This window comes from Rana temporaria, chromosome 11 (assembly GCF_905171775.1).
Source record: "Rana temporaria chromosome 11, aRanTem1.1, whole genome shotgun sequence".
Classification (NCBI taxonomy): Eukaryota; Metazoa; Chordata; class Amphibia; order Anura; family Ranidae; genus Rana; species Rana temporaria.
The window spans coordinates 116,007,474-116,031,986 of NC_053499.1; the positions used below are offsets into that span (position 1 = coordinate 116,007,474).

The 24,513-nt window shown below is 45.0% G+C and overlaps 1 protein-coding gene across 1 annotated transcript; it reads left to right on the forward strand.

Moving 5' to 3' along the window:
- The first annotated feature begins 14,771 nt into the window (after positions 1 to 14,771).
- On the forward strand, positions 14,772 to 19,232 carry LOC120916821. The gene is made up of 3 exons (XM_040327763.1): positions 14,772 to 15,442; positions 16,343 to 17,381; positions 18,161 to 19,232. The coding sequence occupies exons 1-3, from the start codon at positions 15,070 to 15,072 to the stop codon at positions 19,230 to 19,232; spliced, it is 2,484 nt and encodes an 827-aa protein (XP_040183697.1). The 5' UTR covers positions 14,772 to 15,069.
- Positions 19,233 to 24,513: the final 5,281 nt, after the last annotated feature.

The window sequence follows — 24,513 nt, forward strand, 5'->3', positions numbered from 1 at the left end:
ACCCATACGCCCATGTGCCTGTACGTGCCATATTGTGGACGTATATGTACATGGGCTGGTCCTTAAGTGGTTAAGGAAAGAGTGACAAGGACATTCTATGCGTTGCAAGTGGGTCATGTAGGTCTGAAAAGTACAGGTTTTTGTGGCTCAAAGGTGAGATAAGAACTAAAACTGAATGCATTAAAAAATTAAAATAATTTTACCAAACCCGACTCTGTTATTTTTTTTTATTATTATTGCTTGCTAATAGTTGCTGTGACCTTCTTGGTAAACAAGGTGATGCAACAGAAATAATCCTTTTATGTTTAAAGGCCTCTGCTCTGTGAATCGAGCACTTTTAATACACATAGCAAGACTAGCTGAGATAGCCATGACCTGCATATTACATTGAGAGGGCGCCTCTCTCTGTGTAATCTTCCCAGTTTGGCTAGCTGTTTTACACCTAGTCCAGCTCTTTGAATAAGTCAGAATTCATCTTTATAATACTGAACCCTTCTATGCTATGAACTAGCATACCAAAATAAAACCCCAACAGCTGCAGTACTAAAGTACCCATAAAAAAAAATTGAAAAGTGAAGATAGTGGAACTCCAAAATCATCAACCAGTACAGCCCCATTTTGGAAAGCAAACACCCCAACATATATTCTATTAGGCATTATGAGTCTTTTGAACATGTCTTTGTCTTTTTTTTTTTTCACAAGTTTTTGGAAAATGTGGAAAGGAAATTTAAAACTTTTTTTTTTTTTTTTTTACACAATTATCTGAAATTTCTAACACATAGCATGTACATGGCAAAATCGCACCCCAAAATTCATTCTGCTACTCTTCTACTTCTCCTGAGTATGTCACTACCACATATATAAGACTTTTACACAGCCTGGCCACACACAGAGGCCCAAAATCCAAGTAGCACCCTTAGGCGTTCTAGGAGCATAAATTACACATCTAATTTTTTGGCTACCTATCACACTTTTGAAGTCCCTGGAGCACCAGGACAATGGAAACACCCACATTTTGGAAAAGAAGCACCCCCAATGTACACGGAGCAAAATTATAAACGCAACACTTTTGTGTTTGCCCCTATTTATCATGAGCTGAAGGTCTACGAGTTTTTCTATCTACACAAAAGGCCTGTTTCTCTCAAATATTGTTTGCAAATCTGTGTTAGTGAGCACTTCTCCTTTGCCAAGAAATGCCAGGTGGATGAATTATCAAGATGCTGATTAGACAGCATGTTTATTGCACAGATGTGGGGGGGGGGGGGGGGAAAAACCAATCCGTATCTGGTGTGACCACCATTTTTCTCACGCAATGCAGCACATCTCCTTCGCATTGAGTTGATCAGGTTGTTAATTGTGGTCTGTGGAATGATGGTCAGTCCAAGCAGCAGGCAAAAAACATAGTCGATTTTAACAGGCTGAGGTCAGTGCACGTGGAAGGCAGAAACGTGGTTTAGAAACAATCCATACAGCAGGCAGAGGCTCAATAGAGAGCCGGTCACATTCTTCTGCTATGCAAATCCGCATGCAATTTACATAGGTGTGAACCCAGCCTAAAGGTGTTTGGGTATCTATGCGAAGAACCGATGGGTGTAATGGGATTAGCAACAATTTATCCCAATTAATGAAGATACTGGAGTATCGATTGAACTGATCAAAAAGGGCCAACGCTGCTCGAAAAGATGAGGAGCCGTCCGCGAGATAAAGCAGGGAGTTATCGGCATACAGTGACAACTTTTCTTTCAACGGTCCCACCACTATGCCTTTAACCTCCGGGTCTGCCTTTAGGAGAATAGCCAATTATTCCAGGGCCAAGGCGAATAGTCCCAGAGAAAGTTTACAGCCTTGGCATGTCCAACATCCTAGGGGGAAATATTCAGAGAGGGTGACTAGCAGGAACTCACGCCTAAAGACTAGCATAAAGTAGCCACAACCATGACAGAAACCGGAGTCCGAACCCAAATTTTGCCAGAACCGCCCATAAATATTCCCACTCAACAGTGTCAAAGGCCTTCTTGGTGTCGGGAGGCCAAGAGGAGCAGCCAAAGCAATGTGAGTGTAGAGACGTTGGCTGTTGATGTCTGTGCCATGTCCAGGCATAAACCCTGTCTGATCGGGATGAATCAGTGCTGTTCTAACCACATTTAAACAGTTGGCTAGGATTCTGGCTAGCAGTTTGGCATACCCCTTTAAAAGGGAAATAGGATGATAAGATGAACAGTTAAAGGGGTCCTTCTCCAGCTTGGGGATCACCAATTTTACTGCTTCACTCATGGAGTCAGGTAACCTCTCTGCCTCCAATGATCTCGCCAGCACTGCCTGCAGTCTAGGAGCCAGATTTTCCACATATATCCTAGAGTTTTACCAGGCTGTAACATCACTAGAGCCCTCTATATCTCTTTTAGTGTGATGGGCAAATCTAGTTTTGTTTCGGTAGGTCGAGGGAGCGGTATAGAGTGTGATAGTAGTAAACAAAGCACTTGTTTATCTCGGCAGCAGCAGAGAGATGAGTCCCTGAGGAACAAAGGATATGTGGGATGCGAATTCCACCCGTCTGCTCCCTAGAGAGCCAGGCCAACAGTCTCCCCATCCTCTCCCCCTGCTCAAGACTGGTAGAGTAATTTTTTTCTCATCAATGCTGTTCTCAAGAGGAGCACTTCTTTAGTCAATGATTGTAATTGGGTGCATTGCTGAGGGTCTTGGGACCTGATATAAAGGGCTTCCTGCCTAACTGCCCTTGCCTCCACCTCATTCAATTCCACCTTCCGCTTCCTTCGAAACCCTGGCAATAATGGTCTAGTATTGCCCACGGGTTAATTACTTAAATGCATCCCACACTGCCATCACTGAGGCTGATCCTGGGTTTACACTCCAATAGGTTGCTGACTCCCCTGAAAACCGAGACCCCACCGCCTCATCTGAGACCCAAAATCTAGAAAGCCTCCAGAGTTTGTCTGAGGGGCCAGCGGAGACGTCCAGACTTAATAGCATCAGGGCATGATCTGATATACCCCTTGGCAAACTCCTAATGTCCCTGACTCTAGGCCAGACCCCCCCCCCCCTGCATAAATTAAATTGATGCGAGAGAAGGTCTTATGGGATGCTGAGTGGCAAGTGAAAGCATAAGAATAAGGGTGTCTCCACTTCCACACATCCGTCAGAGCATATGTCTGAGCCCAGGCCGCTAGATTAAAGTCTGAAGCTCCATCTGACATTAGTCTATCCATACCCAAGTCAGGAACCAAATTAAAATCTCCCAGGTGGACAATGTTATTAGATGCAAATCTGGTTCAATAGTCTTATCGAGGCAGGTGTGGACATATAAAGGCCAACTATAACCATTGTCAACTAGTGGATCTGCACATGTATGACAACATAACGGCCATCCGGGTCTAGAGCCAAATCCAGCAGTTTGAAGGGAAGTGACTTGAGCACCAGAACACTCACACCCCTAGCAAAATTTGAGTAGGTGGAGTGGTAGTGGTATCCAACCCACGTTTTTTTAAGACTAAAGCCTTGTACTTTTTCATGGATTTTTGTCTGAAGGGAGTTGGCCAGACACACCCATAGCCTACACACGGCAGGACTTTCCCGCAAACTTTCCCAACATCACGTGGTTTTTCTGCTCTTAACCGCCACCCTTTGGTCAACTTCTGCTATTGTTGGTTGATTTTAACATTGGTTCTGGACATGCGTATTTGTACTTCGGACAAAAGTCCGATGGATTTCTGTACACACGGTCGGACTTTGCACCATCGGACTTTTGTTGCCGAAAACTTTGTCTGTTTGCAGAACAAACTTTTGTCCGATGAAAAGCGAAAAAGTTTGTCCGATGGAGCATACACACGGTCGGATTTTGAAGTTTGTTGGCATAAAGTCCGACCGTGTGTATGGGCCTAAAGAGTTCTGCTGCCTATTAGATGTGTCTCTTGAGGTATGCAAATATGGGGGTTAGGACACTCTATATCTTGCTGAATATTCTCCACTCCAGACACCCACCTCTCCAACTCTGTGACCTGCTCTCGGAAGTGATCCATATCTCGGAGAATAAGCTCGACATCAGCCTGCACAGGTCGATTTTCATAGTGCGAGTTCCCTGCATAAGGGTACCAAATCAAGCTTCGGCAGCCAGAGCCTCGTCACTCACAGGAGGATCTGTCTGAGATGTCATGTCTTTGGCGGGAGGACAAGAAGGCCCAGGCTTATCCGGAGATCTTGTAGCATCTGTATTACAAAATTTTGAGCTGGCGTTTCTGCCCCTTGTCACCAACTGGGCAAACGAAAGGAGGTTGGGCGTATGGAGCATCGAAAAAGAAGGGTCCTGCACCTGGATATACACAGGATAAAGTACCGGAATCAAGAGCTCCTCTATAACGCGTTTGCTCCCAGTGCCATCTCGGACATGCCCCCACCCAGTCTAGCCTTTAGTCTTTGTTTTTTTCTGAGCTTTCAGGGTTTCGTAACTCTTGCCTAATAGGCTAGGCGATGACTCCAGCTTAATATTTATCGATGTGGTTGTAAAAACAGATTTTTCTAAAAATGTTATAATGCAGAAGTAAGACTGATACTATGGGACGTGGCCTTTGGATTACCTTGAGAAGGCGTTGTAGTTTGCAAGTTTGTGTTTTCTCGCTAGTTCAACAATATTTGGGTGTTATACCCCCAATCAATTCCTTATGTATTTTATTGGTAAACCATTGACTATCAATTCAATGCGGTTTTGCGTAGAAGCCTTAGCATTACGTCTAGATCACTTGCATATTTCTTCACACTCTAGAGACCTAATTCTCTTATTTAATTTACAGGTACATTATGCAACATCTGGATTATTGGCCACTCGTATGTCTTTTAGGCTCAACGAAGAGCAAAGTATAGAATATATGGTCCCAATCTGGGTTTTTGCCAAATTTAAAGTTCATTGGTACAGTAGAAGAGGTATGAGATGGAGTGAATTACGTCAGACTTTGTTGGTTCTATCTGATCGTTGGCCTATTCCACGAGTAATTCTAGTTTATTTAGCAGGAAATTACATCAGTCAGCGTAATACATTGGAACTGATTTCTCAAATAAAATTAGATATTTTATGTCTTCATACAATTCTACTATAGTTTTTTCGGGGGTAATCCCTCGCCTTACCTGGCTATTGTGCCCTGATATTAAATATATTGAAAAAAAAAATGAAAACTTGTTAATAGGACAATCGCTAACTTTATGCCATTAGTCCATGGATTGTCTTTGATAGGTGGACCATGAAGGCAAATTGTCAGGTTTTTACGGACCTGACAATGTGTACCTGACACATATAGCCCTTGATATATTTAATTAAAATTTACAAACCTGTGTTAAATTGACTGTTGTTCTGTAGGGGTGCCAGGCTAGTTAAAAAGAGCCTGGTATGTTAAAGCTTATGTGAAATGGTTAGCTTGATCTTAAATAGCTGAGCTATTTGATTATGAATAACATTATATAGCTATGTTTTGAGTATTTTTGGATTTATCTGTGGTCATATATAATTTTTTTTATTTAATACCTATAATAAAGGCCCACGGCCTATTCAATCCACAGTTTTTTTTGGTCATGTGTGATCATTTATTAGTAATTATAAATTCTGCATACAATCCTATACCTGTCATGCTGGTCATACACTAGGTAATTGTAATAAAAAAAAAAAAAAATCAAACCATTTTGAACCAGCTTTCAATCACAAAAACGAACCCTGGCACCCTATCAATAGTTTTGATCAGTTTTCAATTTCTTTACAAAGCCGTGGTGGTTGCAGCTGGAAGCTCGTTAAATTGCCACACTATTATACAGTGCTGGCAACACACTAAACATAATGGAACTGGACTGCTTTCTTTCTCGTTTCCATTCGCTAAAAAACACAGAATAAATGCAGGAATTACTAGTTTCACGAATAAAGTTATTGGAGAAAAAAATAAACAAGATGAGTCGTTTTGGGACGTGACGTTAACGTTTATCTGTCAGGACTGTCCAATCACCGTTCTGCAGTGGGCGTGTATATGAGGGCTTGATGATGGCTTAACCGTTGTCATGGCAACCGCAGCGCGGGCAAGTGAGAGTACAGTTATTAGTAAACCGGAAGGATTTTATTGATGTAACAGGTGAACGTATTTTAAAACGTACAGCATGCGAATGTTGCTATTAGTCTGGGAGTGTATGTAGTCTGGCATTCTGGGAGAATATAACGATCCTCACTCAGCGACAAGAGCAAGCATCTTCTACTTCTTAGCGCCCTATAGCTGGACGGTCACGACTATTTCCTATTTAGTAGAAGGACCCTTTCCTTTCTCTGGATAGGAAATAGCTTGCCGAGTGTGAGTGAACTTTCTCTTACCCTACTAAAAGGACCTTTTAGCCTCCTTGTGGTCAGGTCCTGTTAAAGAATAGGAACTAGTCAGCTCACAGTAAGAAATCTAGTTCCCATCCAGCCAAAGGGCCCTTTATACCTCCAGCCAACAATGCTCCTTTAGAGGGATAATAACTAGACCGTTCACAGTGATAAAGTTAGTTCCCATCCAGCCAAAGGACCTTTATACCTCCAGATAGCAATGGTCCTTTACAGGGATAGTAATCCCTCTTCTAAAGGACCTCGTTAGCTTCAGCTCACACGGGTCCTTTACAGGGATTAGGGATAGGAACTAGAAGGTTCACAAGTGGCAAACCTAGTTCCCCATCCAGCCAAAGTACTTTTATACCTCCAGCTAACAGTGGTCCTTTACAGGGATAGTACCTAGCCAGCTCACAGTGAGAGAGCTAGTTTCTATCCTACTAAAGGACCTTTTGCTCCATAGTGGTCAGGTCCTGCTAAAGGATAGGAGTTGGCCAGCTCACAGTGAGAAATCTAGGGCCTGATTCTCAAAAGAGATACGCAGACTTAACTGCTGTTCAGCCTGCGTATCCCTGTGCCTAACTTTGGAAACGATTCTCAAAAGGCTTTTTCCAAAGTTAGGCAGAAAATCTGACATGTGTAAGACACTTACACGGTCAGATTTTAGGATGCAGTACCGCATCCGCCACTGGGGGCATTTCTCATTGAAATGCAGCTTTGCGTATGCAAATGAGGACTTAAGCAGATTTTCAAAGCATTTCAGCACTGTGATTTCTGCGTAAGTTCCGAATTTGCCTGCGCAAAACTAGGGCTGGTTTTATAATGTGGAAAGTTAGTCACACATTGTAAAGGCCCATTCCAGCGACGGCATTTGGTATGCATTCCTGAGGGAGAACTCCACGGCAATTTTTAAATTCAAAACCGGCATGGGTTCCCCCCCAGGAGCATACCAGGCCCTTAGGTCTGGTATGGGTTGTAAGGAGACCCCCCCACGCCGAAAAATTGACGTAGGGGGTCCCCCTACAATCCATACCAGACCCGTATCCAAAGCACGCTACCCGGCCGGTCAGGAATGGGAGTGGGGACGAGCGAGCGTCCCCCCCCCTCCTGAGCCGTGCCAGGCCGCATGCCCTCAACATGGGGGGGATGCGTGCTCTGGGGCAGGGGGGCGCACTGCGGGCCCCCCCACCCCAGAGCACCCTGTCCCCATGTTGATGAGGACAGGACCTCTTCCCGACAACCCTTGCCATTGGTTGTCGGGGTCTGCGGGCGGGGGCTTATCGGAATCTGGGAGTCCCCTTTAATAAGGGGGCCCCCAGATACCGGCCCCCCACCCTAAGTGAATGGATATGGGGTACATCGTACCCCTATCCATTCACCTGGAGGCAAAAAGTAAAAGTTAGTAAACACACAACACAAGGCTTTTTAAAATAATTTATTATTCTGCTCCGGATGCCCCCCCTGTCTTCGTTATTAGCTCAATTACCAGGGGGGGCTTCTTCTTCCGCTCTCCGGGGGTCTTCTCCGCTCTCCGGGGGGGGTTTCTTCTTCCGCTCTCCGGGGGGGCTTCTCCGGACTCCGGGGGGCTTCTTCCATCTTCTCCCCTCTTCCGCTGTTGACTCGGCGAACCCCGGTTCTTCTGCAGCTCTCCGGTGCCTTCTTCTTCAGCGCTGGCTGCCTGCTATGTTTGTGTGTTAGCTCAATTAGTAACAGGCAGCCGGCGCGGTCTTCTGTGACGTCAGGGTCTTCTGTTCTTCTCCCCTCTTCCGATGTTGACTCGTCGCCTGTTGTCGCTGTAATGATGGAAGCGCGCCTTGCATCACATTTATATAGGCATCACCGTCCCATCATGCTCCGGCAGGTACCCACGTGGTGGGTGCCTACCCACGTGCACCCACCACGTGGGTACCTACCGGAGCATGATGGGACGGTGATGCCTATATAAATGGGATGCAAGGCGCGCTTCCATCATTACAGCGACAACAGGCGACGAGTCAACATCGGAAGAGGGGAGAAGAAGATGACGTCACAGAAGACCGCGCCGGCTGCCTGTTACTAATTGAGCTAACACACAAACATAGCAGGCAGCCAGCGCTGAAGAAGAAGGCACCGGAGAGCTGCAGAAGAACCGGGGTTCGCCGAGTCAACAGAGGAAGAGGGGAGAAGATGGAAGAAGCCCCCCGCGGAGTCCGGAGAAGCCCCCCCCGGAGAGCGGAGAAGACCCCCGGAGAGCGGAAGAAGAAGCCCCCCCTGGTAATTGAGCTAATAACGAAGACAGGGGGGGCATCCGGAGCAGAATAATAAATTATTTTAAAAAGCCTTGTGTTGTGTGTTTACTAACTTTTACTTTTTGCCTCCAGGTGAATGGATAGGGGTACGATGTACCCCATATCCATTCACTTAGGGTGGGGGGCCGGTATCTGGGGGCCCCCTTATTAAAGGGGACTCCCAGATTCCGATAAGCCCCCGCCCGCAGACCCCGACAACCAATGGCAAGGGTTGTCGGGAAGAGGTCCTGTCCTCATCAACATGGGGACAGGGTGCTCTGGGGTGGGGGGGCCCGCAGTGCGCCCCCCTGCCCCAGAGCACCCAACCCCCCCATGTTGAGGGCATGCGGCCTGGCACGGCTCAGGAGGGGGGGGGACGCTCGCTCGTCCCCACTCCCATTCCTGACCGGCCGGGTAGCGTGCTTTGGATACGGGTCTGGTATGGATTGTAGGGGGACCCCCTACGTCAATTTTTCGGCGTGGGGGGGGTCTCCTTACAACCCATACCAGACCTAAGGGCCTGGTATGCTCCTGGGGGGGGGGACCCATGCCGTTTTTTTCTTTGAAAATTGGCATGGAGTTCTCCCTCTCAGGAATGCATGCTGAGCGACGCTGTCATTTTTTTTTATAATTATTTGTTTTCCCGGCGCGTCTTTTTTTTTCACCCGTCGCAACTTTAGTGTCCCGTCGAAATTCTCAAAGCCGCCCGGCGTTAATTACGTTCGCGCGCTGCACGTCGGGAAAATTACGTCACACGCATGCGCAGTACGGCCGGCGCGGGAGCGCGCCTCATTTAAATTTAAAACGCCCCCAGGAGAGGAGGACCGCCTTACGACGGCGGCACTTAAGTTACACGGCCTGAAATTTCTACCTAAGTGCTTTGACGATCGGGCACTTAGGTAGAAATTTTAAGTCAGTGTAACTTAACTGCTGAAATTTAAGTTAGGCAGACTTTTTGAGAATTTGGCCCCTAGTTCCCATCCAGCCAAAGGACCTTTATACTCTCCACAAACAATGATCCTTTACAGGGATAGGAACTAGACTGTTTACAGTGAGAAAGCTAGTTCCCATCCTGCCAAAGGACCTTTAAATCTCCAGATAGCAACGGTCCTTTACAGGGATAGTAATTTCTCTTCTAATGGATCTTTATACCTCCCAAGTCACTTTACAGGGATAGAAACTAGACAGTTGACAGTGGGAAATCTAGTGGTTAAAGGACTCCAATATTCTTCCATCTGTCCCAGACTCCTAGTGTACTCTCACCTTTAACCTGTGTGGTCTGTGAACAGCAACGCAGAAAAAAAATATATAGCCATTTGACCATTTTTTTTATATTCTACCTTGCAGGACATTTAAAAATACAAAACGGTACTGGTTCCCACTACTTTTGGACTTGTCCACGCCACCACTGATTCTCAACACAGTCCTCAAGGACCACCAAACAGTCCAGCATTTAAGCTAAGGTGTTTTTTGTTTTTTTTTTACAAACAACGTGGTGCTTTATTGAGAAGGGTAAAGGCAGTGGACAGTATTTGCAGTTGCAGACTCGTAACATGACAAAAAAAAGGTACATGAATGGGTCATACATGAGATATAAAAGTATTGGTGTTCCATACACATTACTACCATACAGGGGTTAAGTGGGTGAGTACACAAAACAAAACATTATGGGAGCATAGTCTAACGAGCTTGTAGGCCCAGCTTAATATGAGGAGGGAATATAAAAACGGTGTTTTTAAAAAAAAAATATTAAAATAAAACATACACAACTTAGACACAACTGGGTAATCCCTAAATCCTGGACTGGTGGTCCTTGAGGACAGTGTTGGGAACCAGTGCACTACACAATTCTCAGCGGGCAACATCTTATGCCTGTGCTCTTATTTAAATAACCACATCCACTACTATGTGGACTTAATCTTTTCAACAAATCTACCTATGTGATTAAAAAGCTATTGTTTGGTTGTAAAAATGAAATAGGCCAGTGGCGGCTAGTGACATTTTTTTGGGGGGGCGGCAATCCGTCTGCCGACACATCCCCCCCAGTTGATACCCACACCTACCCTTATGTAGGTCACAGGCTTCACCCTGCGTCTCCTCCTTCCACGGCTTCACAGCGCAGTTTCCCCTGCCATCTGCTCCCTCATTGGTGGTCAATAGGATCACTTCTCCTCTCGGCCAATCAAGTCTCAGAACCAGCTTCCTGAGTCGGCTTTTTTTGAGCTCTAACCATCTGCTTTGAAAAAAAAAAAACATTGTAATCCAATGCATCAAATGACCCTCATGTTGATTAGTGGGCTGGACGCATGGATGGGGGGGGTGTGAGTGTTACATGTGTACCCTGCATTACAGGCCGCCACTAAGCGAGACACGGTTTCCCACAGGAGGAGAAAACAGTAAAAGCATTAAGTTAGATGAACAGGTTTTATTTCAAATTGTATTAAAAGTGAGCATGGGACTGAGAGGAGGCTAGGGAAGGAGGGAGGAAGAAAAAAAAATAGAATTTTTTGTACTCACCGTAAAATCATTTTCTCCGAGTTCATTAACGCAGGGGTCGACAAATCCCGGGCGCCAGGTCGCCATGGCGACTAGAAATAGGGTCCTGGCGACTTGGCTTGGAAGGGGGGGCAAAAAAAAAAAAAATTTTTTTTTTTTTTTTTTTTTGGTGAGCTGGCACCATCTGGTGGTGAGCCGTTGGTATTACAAGTTATTACCACCAGATGTGTAAGCTGGCGCCATCTGGTGGTGGCTGTTGGTATTACAAGTTAAGCATTACAAGTTAAACAGCAATTCTAATGTAATTTTTCAATATTTTCACTGCCATCTTCTTCCCTCTAGCTAGAACCCCCAAACATTATATATATTTTTTATCCTAACACCCTAGAGAATAAAATGGCGATCGTTGCAATACTTTCTGTCATGCCGTATTTGCGCAGCGGTCTTGCAAGCGCACTTTTTTGGGGAAAAAATTACACTTTTTTTAATTAAAAAATAAGACAACAGTAAAATTATCCCCATTTTATTTTTATATTATGAAAGATAATGTTACGTCGAGTAAATTGATACCCAACATGTCACGCTTCAAAATTACGTCCGCTCGTGGAATGGCGTCAAACTTTTACCCTTTAAAATCTCCATAGGCGACGTTTAAAAAAATCTACAGGTTGCATGTTTTGAGTTAGAGGAGGTCTAGGGCTACAATTATTTCTCTCGCTCCACCAATCGCGGCGATACCTTACATGTGTGGTTTGAACACCGTTTACATATGCGGTCGCTGCTCATGTATGTGTTCGCTTCTGCGCGCAAGCTCGTCGCGACGGGGCGCGTTTTCTGGCTCCTAACTTTTTTAGCTGGCTCCTAGATTCCAAGCAAATTTGTCAACCCCTGCCCTATATATATATATATACATATAATACACCCCTCATACCCCCTAATTATACATATAAGTCACACCCACTGCTACATACACTAACCACTCCCTGCCAACAGATCAAAAACAAACAGGCATAGCTTTCAGCACAGGCCTGCCTAAATTTACCTGCACCGACAGAGCCTCAAACACTACACATCTAGCACCTACCTATGGTTAGGGTTGCCACCTGTCCAGGATTCACCCGGACAGTTCGGTTTTGGAATCATGTGTCCGGGTTTCAAACTGCCTGAAACCCGGACACATTATTCAGACTAGACTATGGCTTCCCAGCAGGGTTGATGGCTGCAGTTGTCTAACCTGAGAGTGTCTGTAACACTCTCTTTCACACTGCCTAAAGCCAACACTAACAACCCCCCCACATACAGACAGGAGAGGAGAGAGGGCTCGATCTGTTCCTCTTCCTCCTGCCCCTACCCCTCTGTGTCTGCCCACCTTCCAATCCCCAGTGCTGTGCCTCAGAAAAGTAAAGTGGGGGCCGGAAATTTGAAGTCCAGCAGCTTCAGATACATCTGGATGAGAGGTGCTGACTGCCAAGGGGTGAGTGAGCTCACCATCCATCCCTGTCTGTGACTGAAGACTCCCACTTACCTCTTCTGTCTCTGAGTGAGTACACTAAGGTAAATCAGGGTTCTCAGAGCATCCCTTATGTCAGAGTCCCCAGAGTTCTCCCTTATCAGAGTCTGCAGAGTCCCCCCTTACAGTGTAAGGGAACTCCGGGGATTTAGATGTAAAGGGGAACTCTTGTTATTAACTTCATATGATTAGAAATGTTATTTAATTGCAAAATCTATGTATAGTTTATTCTATAATAATAATTGTTGTGCGCCGCTAAAGTTTTCGGGATTAACTTGAAGAAAAGGTATCAACTCTACCTATAGTAGAGGGTGCTACATACATATAATACACCCCCCCATATATACATATAATACACCCCCCCCCCCATATATACATATAATACACCCCGCCAATATATACATATAATACACCCCCCCATATATACATATAATACACCCCCCATATATATATACATATAATACACCCCCCCCCATATATCCATATAATACACCCCCCATATATATACATATAATAAACCCCCCATATATATATACATATAATACACCCTACACCCCCCCCCATATATCCATATAATACACCCCCCCATATATATACATATAATACACCCCCCATATATACATATAATACACCCCCCCATATATACATATAATACACCCCCCCATATATACATATAATACACCCCCCCATATATATACATATAATACACCCCCCCCCATATATACATATAATACACCCCTCCCCCCCCCATATATCCATATAATACACCCCCCCATATATATATACATATAATACACCCCCCCATATATACATATAATACACCCCCCCATATATACATATAATACACCCCCCCCCCATATATACATATAATACACCCCCCATATATACATATAATACACCCCCCCATATATATACATATAATACACCCCCCCCCCCATATATCCATATAATACACCCCCCCCATATATCCATATAATACACCCCCCATATATATACATATAATACACCCCCCCCCCCATATATACATATAATACACCCCCCATATATATATATACATATAATACACCCCCCCATATATATATACATATAATACTCCCCCCCATATATATATACATATAATACACCCCCCCCCCCAAATATACATATAGTACTCCCCCCCAAATATATACATATAATACTCCCCCCCATATATATACATATAATACACCCCCCCCCCATATATACATATAATACACCCCTCCCCCCCCCATATATACATATAATACACCCCCCATATATACATATAATACACCCCCCCATATATATATACATATAATACACCCCCCCATATATACATATAATACACCCCCCCCATATATACATATAATACACCCCTCCCCCCCCATATATACATATAATACACCCCCCATATATATATACATATAATACACCCCCCCATATATACATATAATACACCCCCCCCCCCATATATACATATAATACACCCCCCCATATATACATATAATACACCCCCCATATATATATATATATATATATATATATATACATATAATACACCCCCCCATATATACATATAATACACCCCCCCCCCATATATACATATGATACACCCCCCATATATCCATATAATACACCTATCTATCTATCTATCTATATCTCCAGAAGGTAAAAAAAAAAAAAAATTATATATTTATTATATATATATATATATATATATATATATATATATATATATATATATATATATATAATTTACCTCCTGAAGATAGATCGATAGCTATCTATCTTCAGGAGGTAAACAAAATATATTATATATATATATATATATATATATATATATATATATATATATATATATATATATATATATATATATATATATATATATATATTTTACCTCCTGTAGATATATATCTCTATCTCCAGGAGGTAAAAAAAATGTAAATAATATATAATGTGTGTATATATATATATATATATATATATATATTTATAAATTATATATATATTTTTTTACCTCCTGGAGAATATATATATATATATATATATATATATATATATATATACACACATACACTGATTCAGTCACTAAGGGGTTAATAAACAAAGTGACAGTTAGGTCAAGTGAGCTGGAATGTTCTGTTGCCATGGCGACCTATCTGAGCTGTGTTGTGTAACGGCTGTTGTTGCCATGGTGGCATATCTGCCACTGTCTGTGACTTTGTGACATCATCATCTGAGCCTTTATAAAGAACTCGCAGAGAGGATCTGTCATTTGAGATCAAGACTCTGAGAAGATCAGAAGTGTTCTGACTGCTCTGAGAATTCTCATTCGATTTAGAAGCGATTTATTCAGATCTATCTGATTAGATAAGCGAATAATAATAATAATATATTCATTTCCTTGTCACATTTCTATATATCTTTTCGTGACAAATTTTGGAAAAATGAGCCTTTGGAAAACGCTTGCCGTTTTCTGCCTTCTTCTGGCTCTGGGTGTAGAATATTCTCACGCCCGGCCAGCGTACACCCGTCTGGATGCTACAGTTGGCTCTAATGTAGCGATCCCATGTAAGGTCCGCACCGATCTTCTATCTGGTGCAAGCAGTGTTAAGTTGGAGTGGGGAATGACTCCGGACGCAGGAGGTCTCTACACCCCTCTAATGTACGAAGATGTGAAAAACCTGCAGAAGGATTATGTGGATTGTTCTATTATCATCGACTCGATCCGGTATAGAGACAGCGGAACCTACGAGGGCAGATTCATCATGGACAACGTCCCGTATCAGCCATTCAAGGTGGTCATCATTCATGTGACTGGTGAGTGTTACAGCTTTTGGTTTATTGTTCATTCTATGGGGGGGTCTACTGTGGGGGGGATCTACCATGGGGGGGGTCTACTGTGGGGGTGGGACAGGACCAGGCTGGCCAGGTCCAGCTCAGAGGGACTTGTGGGCTTCTGGGTAATTTGTTTAACCCTTTCCTTGCCAGTTTTTTCCCCACACAATACGAAATCTTATACCCAGAAATCCCCCCACACAGGAGACATCTGGTGATTACAATGTGATGTATTGTATCTCATCATCACTTCTCACACTATACAATGATATTACATTTAAAGCGGAGCTCCACCCACTTTTATAACTCCTCCTCCTCCTCACCCCTCACTAATCTGTGCACTGGAAACAAATTGGATACTTTTTTTTCCAGCACTTTCTGTGTAAATTGAGTATTTTTGTTTTTTCCCTTCCTCCTCCTCCTCCTCTCGCCATCATTTCCGGTTTGCAATGCCTCCTGGGAGATCATGTGTGTCATCAATGGGGCGCCGCGTTTTTTTTCTGTGAACCAGAAATGACGCGATGCACATCCGGCACCATGTTTGAAAAGGGCAGCCAGGCTTTTGTTGCCATTGTTACACAAAACTTCTTATTCACAGTGATGGGCGATGGGGGGCTGGAGAATCTCAGCTCTGATTACATACAGAGCCCGGGGGAGGGGACACACACACTTATTTACAGTAGAGGAATATAATTGGGAACATTTTGATTGGGCAGTTTAATAGGGGCAAATTTGATAGGAGCAGTTTGCTGGGGACAGTTTTGATGGGGGCAGAGGGACATTTGGAATGGATTTATAGTCATGAATGTAAACTGGTTTGTTGAACATTATAGCTCATTATTTGGACATTTAAATTAATTTCCTTTGTTTTTATTTCATCAGATCCCACGTCCACGGAGACCGCTGATACCGAGACATTCAAGAAGCACCAAACAAACCTGAAAACACAATGGAAGATTCCTTCAGTCGCTTCCACTGAGACCGCTGATACCAAGACGGTCAGGAAGCAACAAAGAAACCTGGAAACACAAAGGGGGACCCCTTCATACGCTTCCTCTGAGACCGCTGATACTGAGCCGGTCAGGGAGGACCAAAGCCACCAAGAACCACAATGGGAGACCCCTCCAGTCACTTCCCCTGAGACCGTTGATACCGAGACGGTCAGGGAGGATCAAAGCCACCAAGAACCACACTGGGAGACCCCTCCAGTCACTTCCCCTGAGACCGCTGATACCGAGACGGTCAGGGAGGACCAAAGCCACCAAGAACCACAATGGGAGACCCCTCCAGTCACTTCCCCTGAGACCGCTGATACCGAGACGGTCAGGGAGGACCAAAGCCACCAAGAACCACAATGGGAGACCCCTCCAGTCACTTCCCCTGAGACCGCTGATACCGAGACGGTCAGGGAGGACCAAAGCCACCAAGAACCACAATGGGAGACCCCTCCAGTCACTTCCCCTGAGACCGCTGATACCGAGACGGTCAGGGAGGACCAAAGACACCAAGAACCACAATGGGAGACCCCTCCAGTCACTTCCCCTGAGACCGCTGATACCGAGACGGTCAGGGAGGACCAAAGCAACCTGCAAATACAGACGGAGACCCCTCCAGTAATTTCCACTGAAACCGCCTATACCGAGACGGTCAGCGAGGACCAAAGCAATGTGGAGATACAGAGAGAGACCCCTTCAGTCACTTCCACTGAGGAGGTCCCCATGATGTCTCCAACAATGACAATGACAACAACAACAACAACAGAGACCAGTACTTATGATACAGGATTAGTATTCATCGATTTATGTGTTGAACTTATCACAAAGACCTTCTATCAACTGAAGAGAAATGGCTACCTTCCATTAGCATTCATCTTAGCTGGAGTCGGTCTTCTAGTACTCATCGTCATCATTTCGATAGTTATGTAAGTTATTGCAAATTCTTCATAGGTTTTCTCCATTACACTTCATGCTATCACCCACTGTATGAGCCCTCCCCCTCCCAATATTTACCACTTTTCCTATAGGCGAGCAGTTGATCAGACCGAAGCGGTGTGTTTTCTGTACTTATTTTCCGGGGTTTAGCAGCACAAGCCCCTCACTGGTCATAATGCACCTCTTATGCCCCATACACATGATCGGATTTTCCGCCAGCAAAAGTCCGATGTGAGCTTTTGGTCGGAAATTCCGACCACGTGTATGTTCTTTCGGACTTTTGCTGGTGGAATTTCCGCCAGCAAAAGATTGAGAGCAGGTTCTCTATCTTTTCGACGGAAAAATTCAGATCGTCTGTGGCAATTCCGACGTGCAAAATTCTGACGCATGCTCGGAAACAATTTGACGCATGCTCGGAAGCATTGAACTTACTTTTCTCGGCTCATCGTAGTGTTGTACGTCGCCATGTTCTTGACAGTCAAAAGTTCAGAGAACTTGTGTGACCGTGTGTATTCAAGCCAAGCTTGAGGGGAATTCCGTCGGAAAATTTGATTGTGTGTACGGGGCATAACATTTTGTTCTATGGGGGAGGGGTGAATGAACGGAGGCTGCTGGTAACAGTAACAAATGGGGTGATGGCGTGTGACTATTTGTTTTCGATCAAACACAGATTTAAGTGGCATCAGCTATTAATTCTGAAAATTTCTGCTGGTTTATGGAAACATTTTTATATTTTTTATTTTTACATTTTCTTTCTTTATCTCCACAGAATTTGTTACTGCAAGAAAAGACGCATCATGATGGAGCAAAGCAGAGATGTGGAAAAAGGAATCACTGAGAGGAACAAAACGCAAACACAGCTGACTGAAGTGTGCATAATAAAGGAAAAAAGACACACATTGACGGAAGAAGTTTCAGCGATGGAAGAAGAACTCTCAGTGACTAAACAAAAACTTGCAGAGGTGCAAGAACTCGCAGTGAGGAAAAAAGAACAACTCGCAGCGAGGGAAGAACAACTTGCAAAGATGCAAGAAAAACTTGCAGAGACGCAAAGACTCGCAGCGAGCAAAGAAGAACTCGCAGTTAGGGAACAACAACTTGCAAAGACGCAAGAAAAATTTGCAGAGACGCAAGAACTGACAGTGAGGAAAGAAGAACAACTTGCGGTTAGGGAAAAACAACTCGCAATTAGGGAAGAACGACTCGCAGTGTGGGAAGAACGACTTTCAAAGATGCAAGAAAAATTTGCAGAGATTCAAGAACTTGCAGTGAGGAAAGAACAACTCACAGTTAGGGAAGAACAGGGCTGGCTGTCCTGGCTTTTCAGCGGCCCTGTTGACGAACAACCACAATGGGAGACCCCTCCAGTCACTTCCACTGAGACCGCTGATACCGAGGCGGTCAGGGAGGACCAAACCCACCTGGAACCAGTGAGGGAAGAACAACTTGCAAAGATGCAAGAAAAACTTGCAGAGACACAAGGAGAACTGTCAGTGAGGGAAAAACTTGCAGAGACGCAAGGAGAACTGTCAGAAACTAAAAATGAACTGGCAGTGAAGGAAAAAAAACTTACAGAGACAAAAGAAAGATTGTCAGGCCTACAAAAAAATCATCTAGAAACACTCATGGAGATGGAAGAAAAAGTCACAGCCATGGAAGGAGAACTCGCAGTGACGAAAGAACAACTATCAGCGACTAAAAAAAGGTGTGGTAAGGGAACAAGAACTCGCAGTTCAAAGATGCAAGAGAAATCTGCACAGACAAAAAATAAAAAAAAAGAACTGCCAGTGAAAAAAGAACTCGCAGTGAGCAAGAAGAAGAGGGAAGAAGACCAAGACTAAAGCGGATGCCCGCCAAATTTTTTTTTTTAAAGTCAGCAGCCACAAATACTGCTGCTGACTTTTTAAAAATAAGGACACTTACCTGTCCAGGGCGCCCGCAATGTCGGATGCCGCCGCCATCTTCGGAAAGGGAAGCGGCTTCATTTGCTGGTTCCCTGCTGTGCATGCGCGACTCGTGCTGAGCGATGTCACTGGTCCCTGCTGTCTTCTGGGACCTGTGTGTCCTAACAACTAATGACTCATCAGCTGTCGGCAGGTTTCCCGCTGACATCTGAATGAAAACCAAAGAATTGCCAGCAATACAATTTTAAGATAAATCAGCATGGGGTTCCCCCCAATCCATACTATGTCCATCAGGTCTGGTATGGATTTTAAGGGCAACCACACGCCAAAATAAAAAAAAAATAATGGTTTTGGGGTCCAAAATCCGACCTTTATCCGAGTATGCAGCCTGGTAGTCCAGGAAAGGGGGGGAGGGGGACGAGTGAGCGTCCTTTCCCACCTACCTCCTGAACCATACCAGGCCACATGCCCTCAACATGGGGGGGTGCTTTGGAGTAGGGGGCTCCCCTCCCCCAGAGTGCCTTGTCCGCATCAACATGGGGACAAGGTGCTTTGGGGGAGGGGGAGGGGAGCCCCTCTACCCCAAAGCACCCTCCATGTTGAGGACATGTGGCCTGGTATGGTTGGGGGTGGGGGACTGGGCGCTCGCTCGCCCCTCCCTTTCCTAGCCTGCCAGGTTGCATGCTTTGATAAATCTCTGGTATTCATTTTGGTGGAACCCACATAATTATTTTTTACATTTTGGCGTGAGGTTCTCCTTCGAATCCATACCAGACCTGATGGGCATAGTATGGATTGGGGGGAACCCCATGCTGATATATCTTCAAATTTTATTGCTGGCAATTCTTTTGTTTACATTCATTTAGGCATGCACCAATACCATTTTTTAGGAGGTCACAGAACAGGGGGTTAGGAGAGCACAGTAAGGGGGTAGGAGGGCACAAATGGACAGAGCATGCAATTCCTTCATCCTCAAATCGGGAGGACCGAAATTTTTGACCGAAGGCAAGATGAGTTTGGCTACGTGCCCCGGTAAAAACAGGGGGGGGGGGGGGGGGGGGGTTGAACCGAAAACCCATCCCCCCTCAACAACTTTAATGGCATGGAAAAATAAATTGAATGAATGTCCCACGGTTGCATTTTGAAAAGTTGGGAGGTATGGGACAGAGCATGTGATTCCTTCATCCTCAAATCGTTTTTTTTTACCAGAAGGCAAGATGAGTTTGGCCACCTTCTCCGCATGCTACGTAGACTCATCCCCTTCATCCCGGAAGAGGATAAAGCAGTAGTGGTTGGTACAATCATCAATTCCCGACTCGACTATGCAAACTCCCTCTACTTAGGACTACCCAAATACCAGATTTCGCGTCTACAAGTCATCCAGAACACGGCAGCCAGACTGGTAACAGGTAAAAAAAACGTGGAAATCTATCGCCCCGGTCTTGAGGTCCCTCCACTGGCTAGCCGTAAAGGATCACATTCAAGACACTCTGCCTCACTCCCAAATGCGCACAAGGAAGCGCTCTGCAATACTTAAACGAGAGAATTAAATCCTACGTCACCAATCGGGTGCTCCGATCAACTAACCAAAACCTTCTTGAAATCCCCACAGCCCGCTACAAATCTAAGGGAGAACGTAGATTTTCAGTCCAAGGACCTCGGCTTTGGAATGCTCTACCCACGACCATTCGCATGGAAGAAAACCATCAGGCTTTTAGGAAAAAAACTAAAGACCCATCTCTTCTTAAGAATCAGCACGACTCTGGATACAAGCGCCTTGAGGCGATTCGGTTCGCATTTGTCAGCGCTATACAAGTTACTTACTCACTCACTCACATGCCCAGATAAAAACAGGACAAACATTTATTTACTGACACACACTGGACAACATACAATGACTGGCATGCACTGACCTACACAAACAGAGGACGTCCAGATGTACATAAACTGACCGCTCCATGCTTTAGACAGATGCACACGCACACACAACCAAATAAGGAGAGATTATAGGATGAGGCCGTACTACAAACATACACCCAACATTAGAAAAAGGATGACTAGCATCCAGTAGGGTAGCTTAGTGTAGGTCCTGCCCTAGAAGAGTCTACCTTGCCGTGGTGGGCAGGCTTGGAATCTCTTGGTCAAAAGTGTGTCAGTGAATGGGCGAGACGATCACTAGATCTTCACTTCTGGCCAATTGATTTTACTAAAGGACTCTTGGTTTAATCAGAGTATATATAGTTGGAAAAGGAAAAAAATGTGTTTAGGTCCATAATTATACTTTCATAGAACACCCAATAAAAATTTGGTATATTTACATTTGAATTGCTTCCTCTTTTATTTAATCCTTTCATGACCGGAGGTCATTACCACTTGGATGCACAGGCCACATTTGCAAGGCTGGAAGGGGCTCTATGGCTTCTTCTATTAGGGGTGCGCATCTTCACTGGTCTCACGATTCAATTCGATTACGATTATCCTGTCCACAATTCGATTCCATTCCGCGATGCATCACGATTAGTACCCAAGTGCCCGTGGTTTTCAACTTTTCATCAAAAAATGTATTCAAGCATTTAGAAAATGAAGAAAGATGTTTATTTTTATCTGCTATTTAAAAAAAATTACACCGTATTTGTGAAAAGATCACTAAAGCCCTGTACACACAACCGGGATTCCCAGAGGTAAAAAGGGGGAAAAAAACGAGAACCTGCTCAGTAACTTTCCCCCTGTACACACCAGAGGTTTTCCCGTCTGGAAAACTGCGGTGAGAGCTCTGGCCGGGAATCACGGCCGTGTGTATGCTCCATCGCAGTGTTTGCCATAAGAAAACTGCCGGGTTAAAAACCGCTTTGAATCCCGGTGGGGAAAAAAAGAGAACCGGCTCTCTTTTTTTCCTGCCGCGATTCCCAGCGGTTTTCCCGTCAGGAAAACTGCCATGGAGCATACACACGAGCAGTTTTCACGGCCAAAAGCTGTCATGGAAGTTTTCCCGACGGGAAAACTGGTCGTGTGTACGAGGCATAAGACAAGACATAAACCATTAAAAACTAAAAAAAAGGTATTGTAATGTAAAATTAATTTTATAGAATGAAATATATTATTATTATAATTGCATTCACTTACTGAATAAAATATATGTGCGCCTGCGCTGCCGCCAACCTGAGCCAATATATTATTGACACAAATGAAATGACAATGTATTCCATTTATTATGATTTTATGACTATATGTCATTGTCTTAGTGATTGATTGACATCAAACAACTTAATTGATACCTTTTTGTATGATTTTAGCTATGGTTTTGCTCACCATCACACTGCCTCACACATGCACAGGGCTGGACTGAGACAAAAAATTGGCCCTGGACTTCATCCAGAGCGGCCCACTTAAAGTTTGAGTGTCCCCATCAGCAGCCCCCTTACATTAGAGTGCCCCATCAGCAGTTCCTTACATCAGAGTGTCCCCATCAGCAGCCCCCTTACATCAGAGTGTCCCCATCAGCAGCCCCCTTACATCAGAGTGTCCCCATCAGCAGCCCCCTTACATCAGAGTGTCCCCATCAGCAGCCCCCTTACATCAGAGTGCCCCATCAGCAGCCCCCTTACATCAGAGTGTCCCCATCAGCAGCCCCCTTACATCAGTGTCCCCATCAGCAGCCCCCTTACATCAGAGTGTCCCCATCAGCAGCCCCCTTACATCAGTGTCCCCATCAGCAGCCCCCTTACATCAGAGTGTCACCATCAGCAGCCTCCTTACATCAGTGTCCCAATCAGCAGCCCCCTTAAATCAGAGTGTCCCCATTAGCAGCTCCTTACATCAGAGTAATGTTAAATTGTGACTGTATAGAGCGGAATGTACAGCGGTGGGTAGTATGTACAGGAGAGGAGTGTATGGCAGTGGGTAGTATGTACAGGAGAGGAGTGCTGAGTGTTTGGCAGTGGGTAGAATGTACAGGAGAGGAGTGCTGAGTGTATGGCAGTGGGTGGTATATGCAGGAAAGAAGTGCGGAGTGTATGGCGGTGAGTAGTATGTACAGGAGAGGGGTGTGGAGTGTATGGTGGTGGGTAGTATGTACAGGAGAGGGGTGTGGAGTGTATGGCGGTGGGTAGTATTTGCAGGAGAAAAGTGTGGAGTGGATGGCAGTGGGTAGTATTTGCAGGAGAGAAGTGTGGAGTGGATGGTGGTGAGTAGTATGTACAGGAGAGGGGTGCGGAGTGGATGGCGGTGGGTAGTATGTACAGGAGAGGAGTGTATGGCAGTGGGTGGTATATGCAGGAGAGGACTGCAGAGTATATGGCAGTGGGTAGTATTTGCAGGAGAGAAGTGCAGAGTGTATGGTGGTGAGTAGTATGTACAGGAGAGGGGTGTGGAGTGTATGGTGGTGAGTAGTATGTGCAGGAGAGGGGTGTGGAGTGTATGCTGGTGGGTAGTATTTGCAGGAAAGGAGTGCGGAGTGTATGGTGGTGAGTACTACGCCAGGGGTGTGGCGTGTATTGTGGTGGGTAGTATGTACAGGAAAGAAGTGCGGAGTGTATGGTGGTGAGTAGTATGTACAGGAGAGGTGTGCAGAGTGTATGGCAGTGGGTAGTATGTACAGGAGAGAAGTGCGGAGTGTATGGTGGTGAGTAGTATGTACAGGAGAGGTGTGCAGAGTGTATGGTGGTGGGTAGTATGTACAGGAGAGAAGTGCGGAGTGTATGGTGGTGGGTAGTATGTACAGGAGAGGTGTGCAGAGTGTATGGTGGTGGGTAGTATGTACAGGAGAGAAGTGCGGAGTGTATGGCGGTGGGTAGTATGTGCAGGAGAGGAGTGCGGAGTGTATGGTGGTGGGTAGTATGTGCAGGCGAGGAGTGTGGAGTGTATGGTGGTGGGTAGTACGTACAGGAGAGGAGTGTATGGCAGTGGGTGGTATATGCTGGAGAGAACTACGGAGTATATGGTGGTGGGTAGTATGTACAGGAGAGGAGTGTGGAGTGTATGGTGGTGGGTAGTATGTACAGTAGAGGAGTGTGGAGTGTATTGCTGTGGGTATGTGCAGGAGAGGAGTGCAGAGTGTATGGTGGTGGGTAGTATGTACAGGAGAGGAGTGTATGGCGGTGGGTAATATTTGCAGGAGAGGAGTGTATGGCGGTGGGACAGGAGGGAGGTAATGAGACTGGAGGAGGGGCAGTGAGACTGGAGGAGGGGCAGTGGACAGGAGAGAATGTGCATGATGGTG

Coding starts and splice junctions, on each gene's coding strand:
- LOC120916821 (XM_040327763.1), top strand. CDS start 15,070: ATGAGCCTTTGGAAAACGCTTGCCGTTTTCTGCCTTCTTCTGGCTCTG. Junction 15,443..16,342: donor GGTCATCATTCATGTGACTG/GTGAGTGTTACA, acceptor TTATTTCATCAG/ATCCCACGTCCACGGAGACC. Junction 17,382..18,160: donor GTCATCATTTCGATAGTTAT/GTAAGTTATTGC, acceptor TTATCTCCACAG/AATTTGTTACTGCAAGAAAA.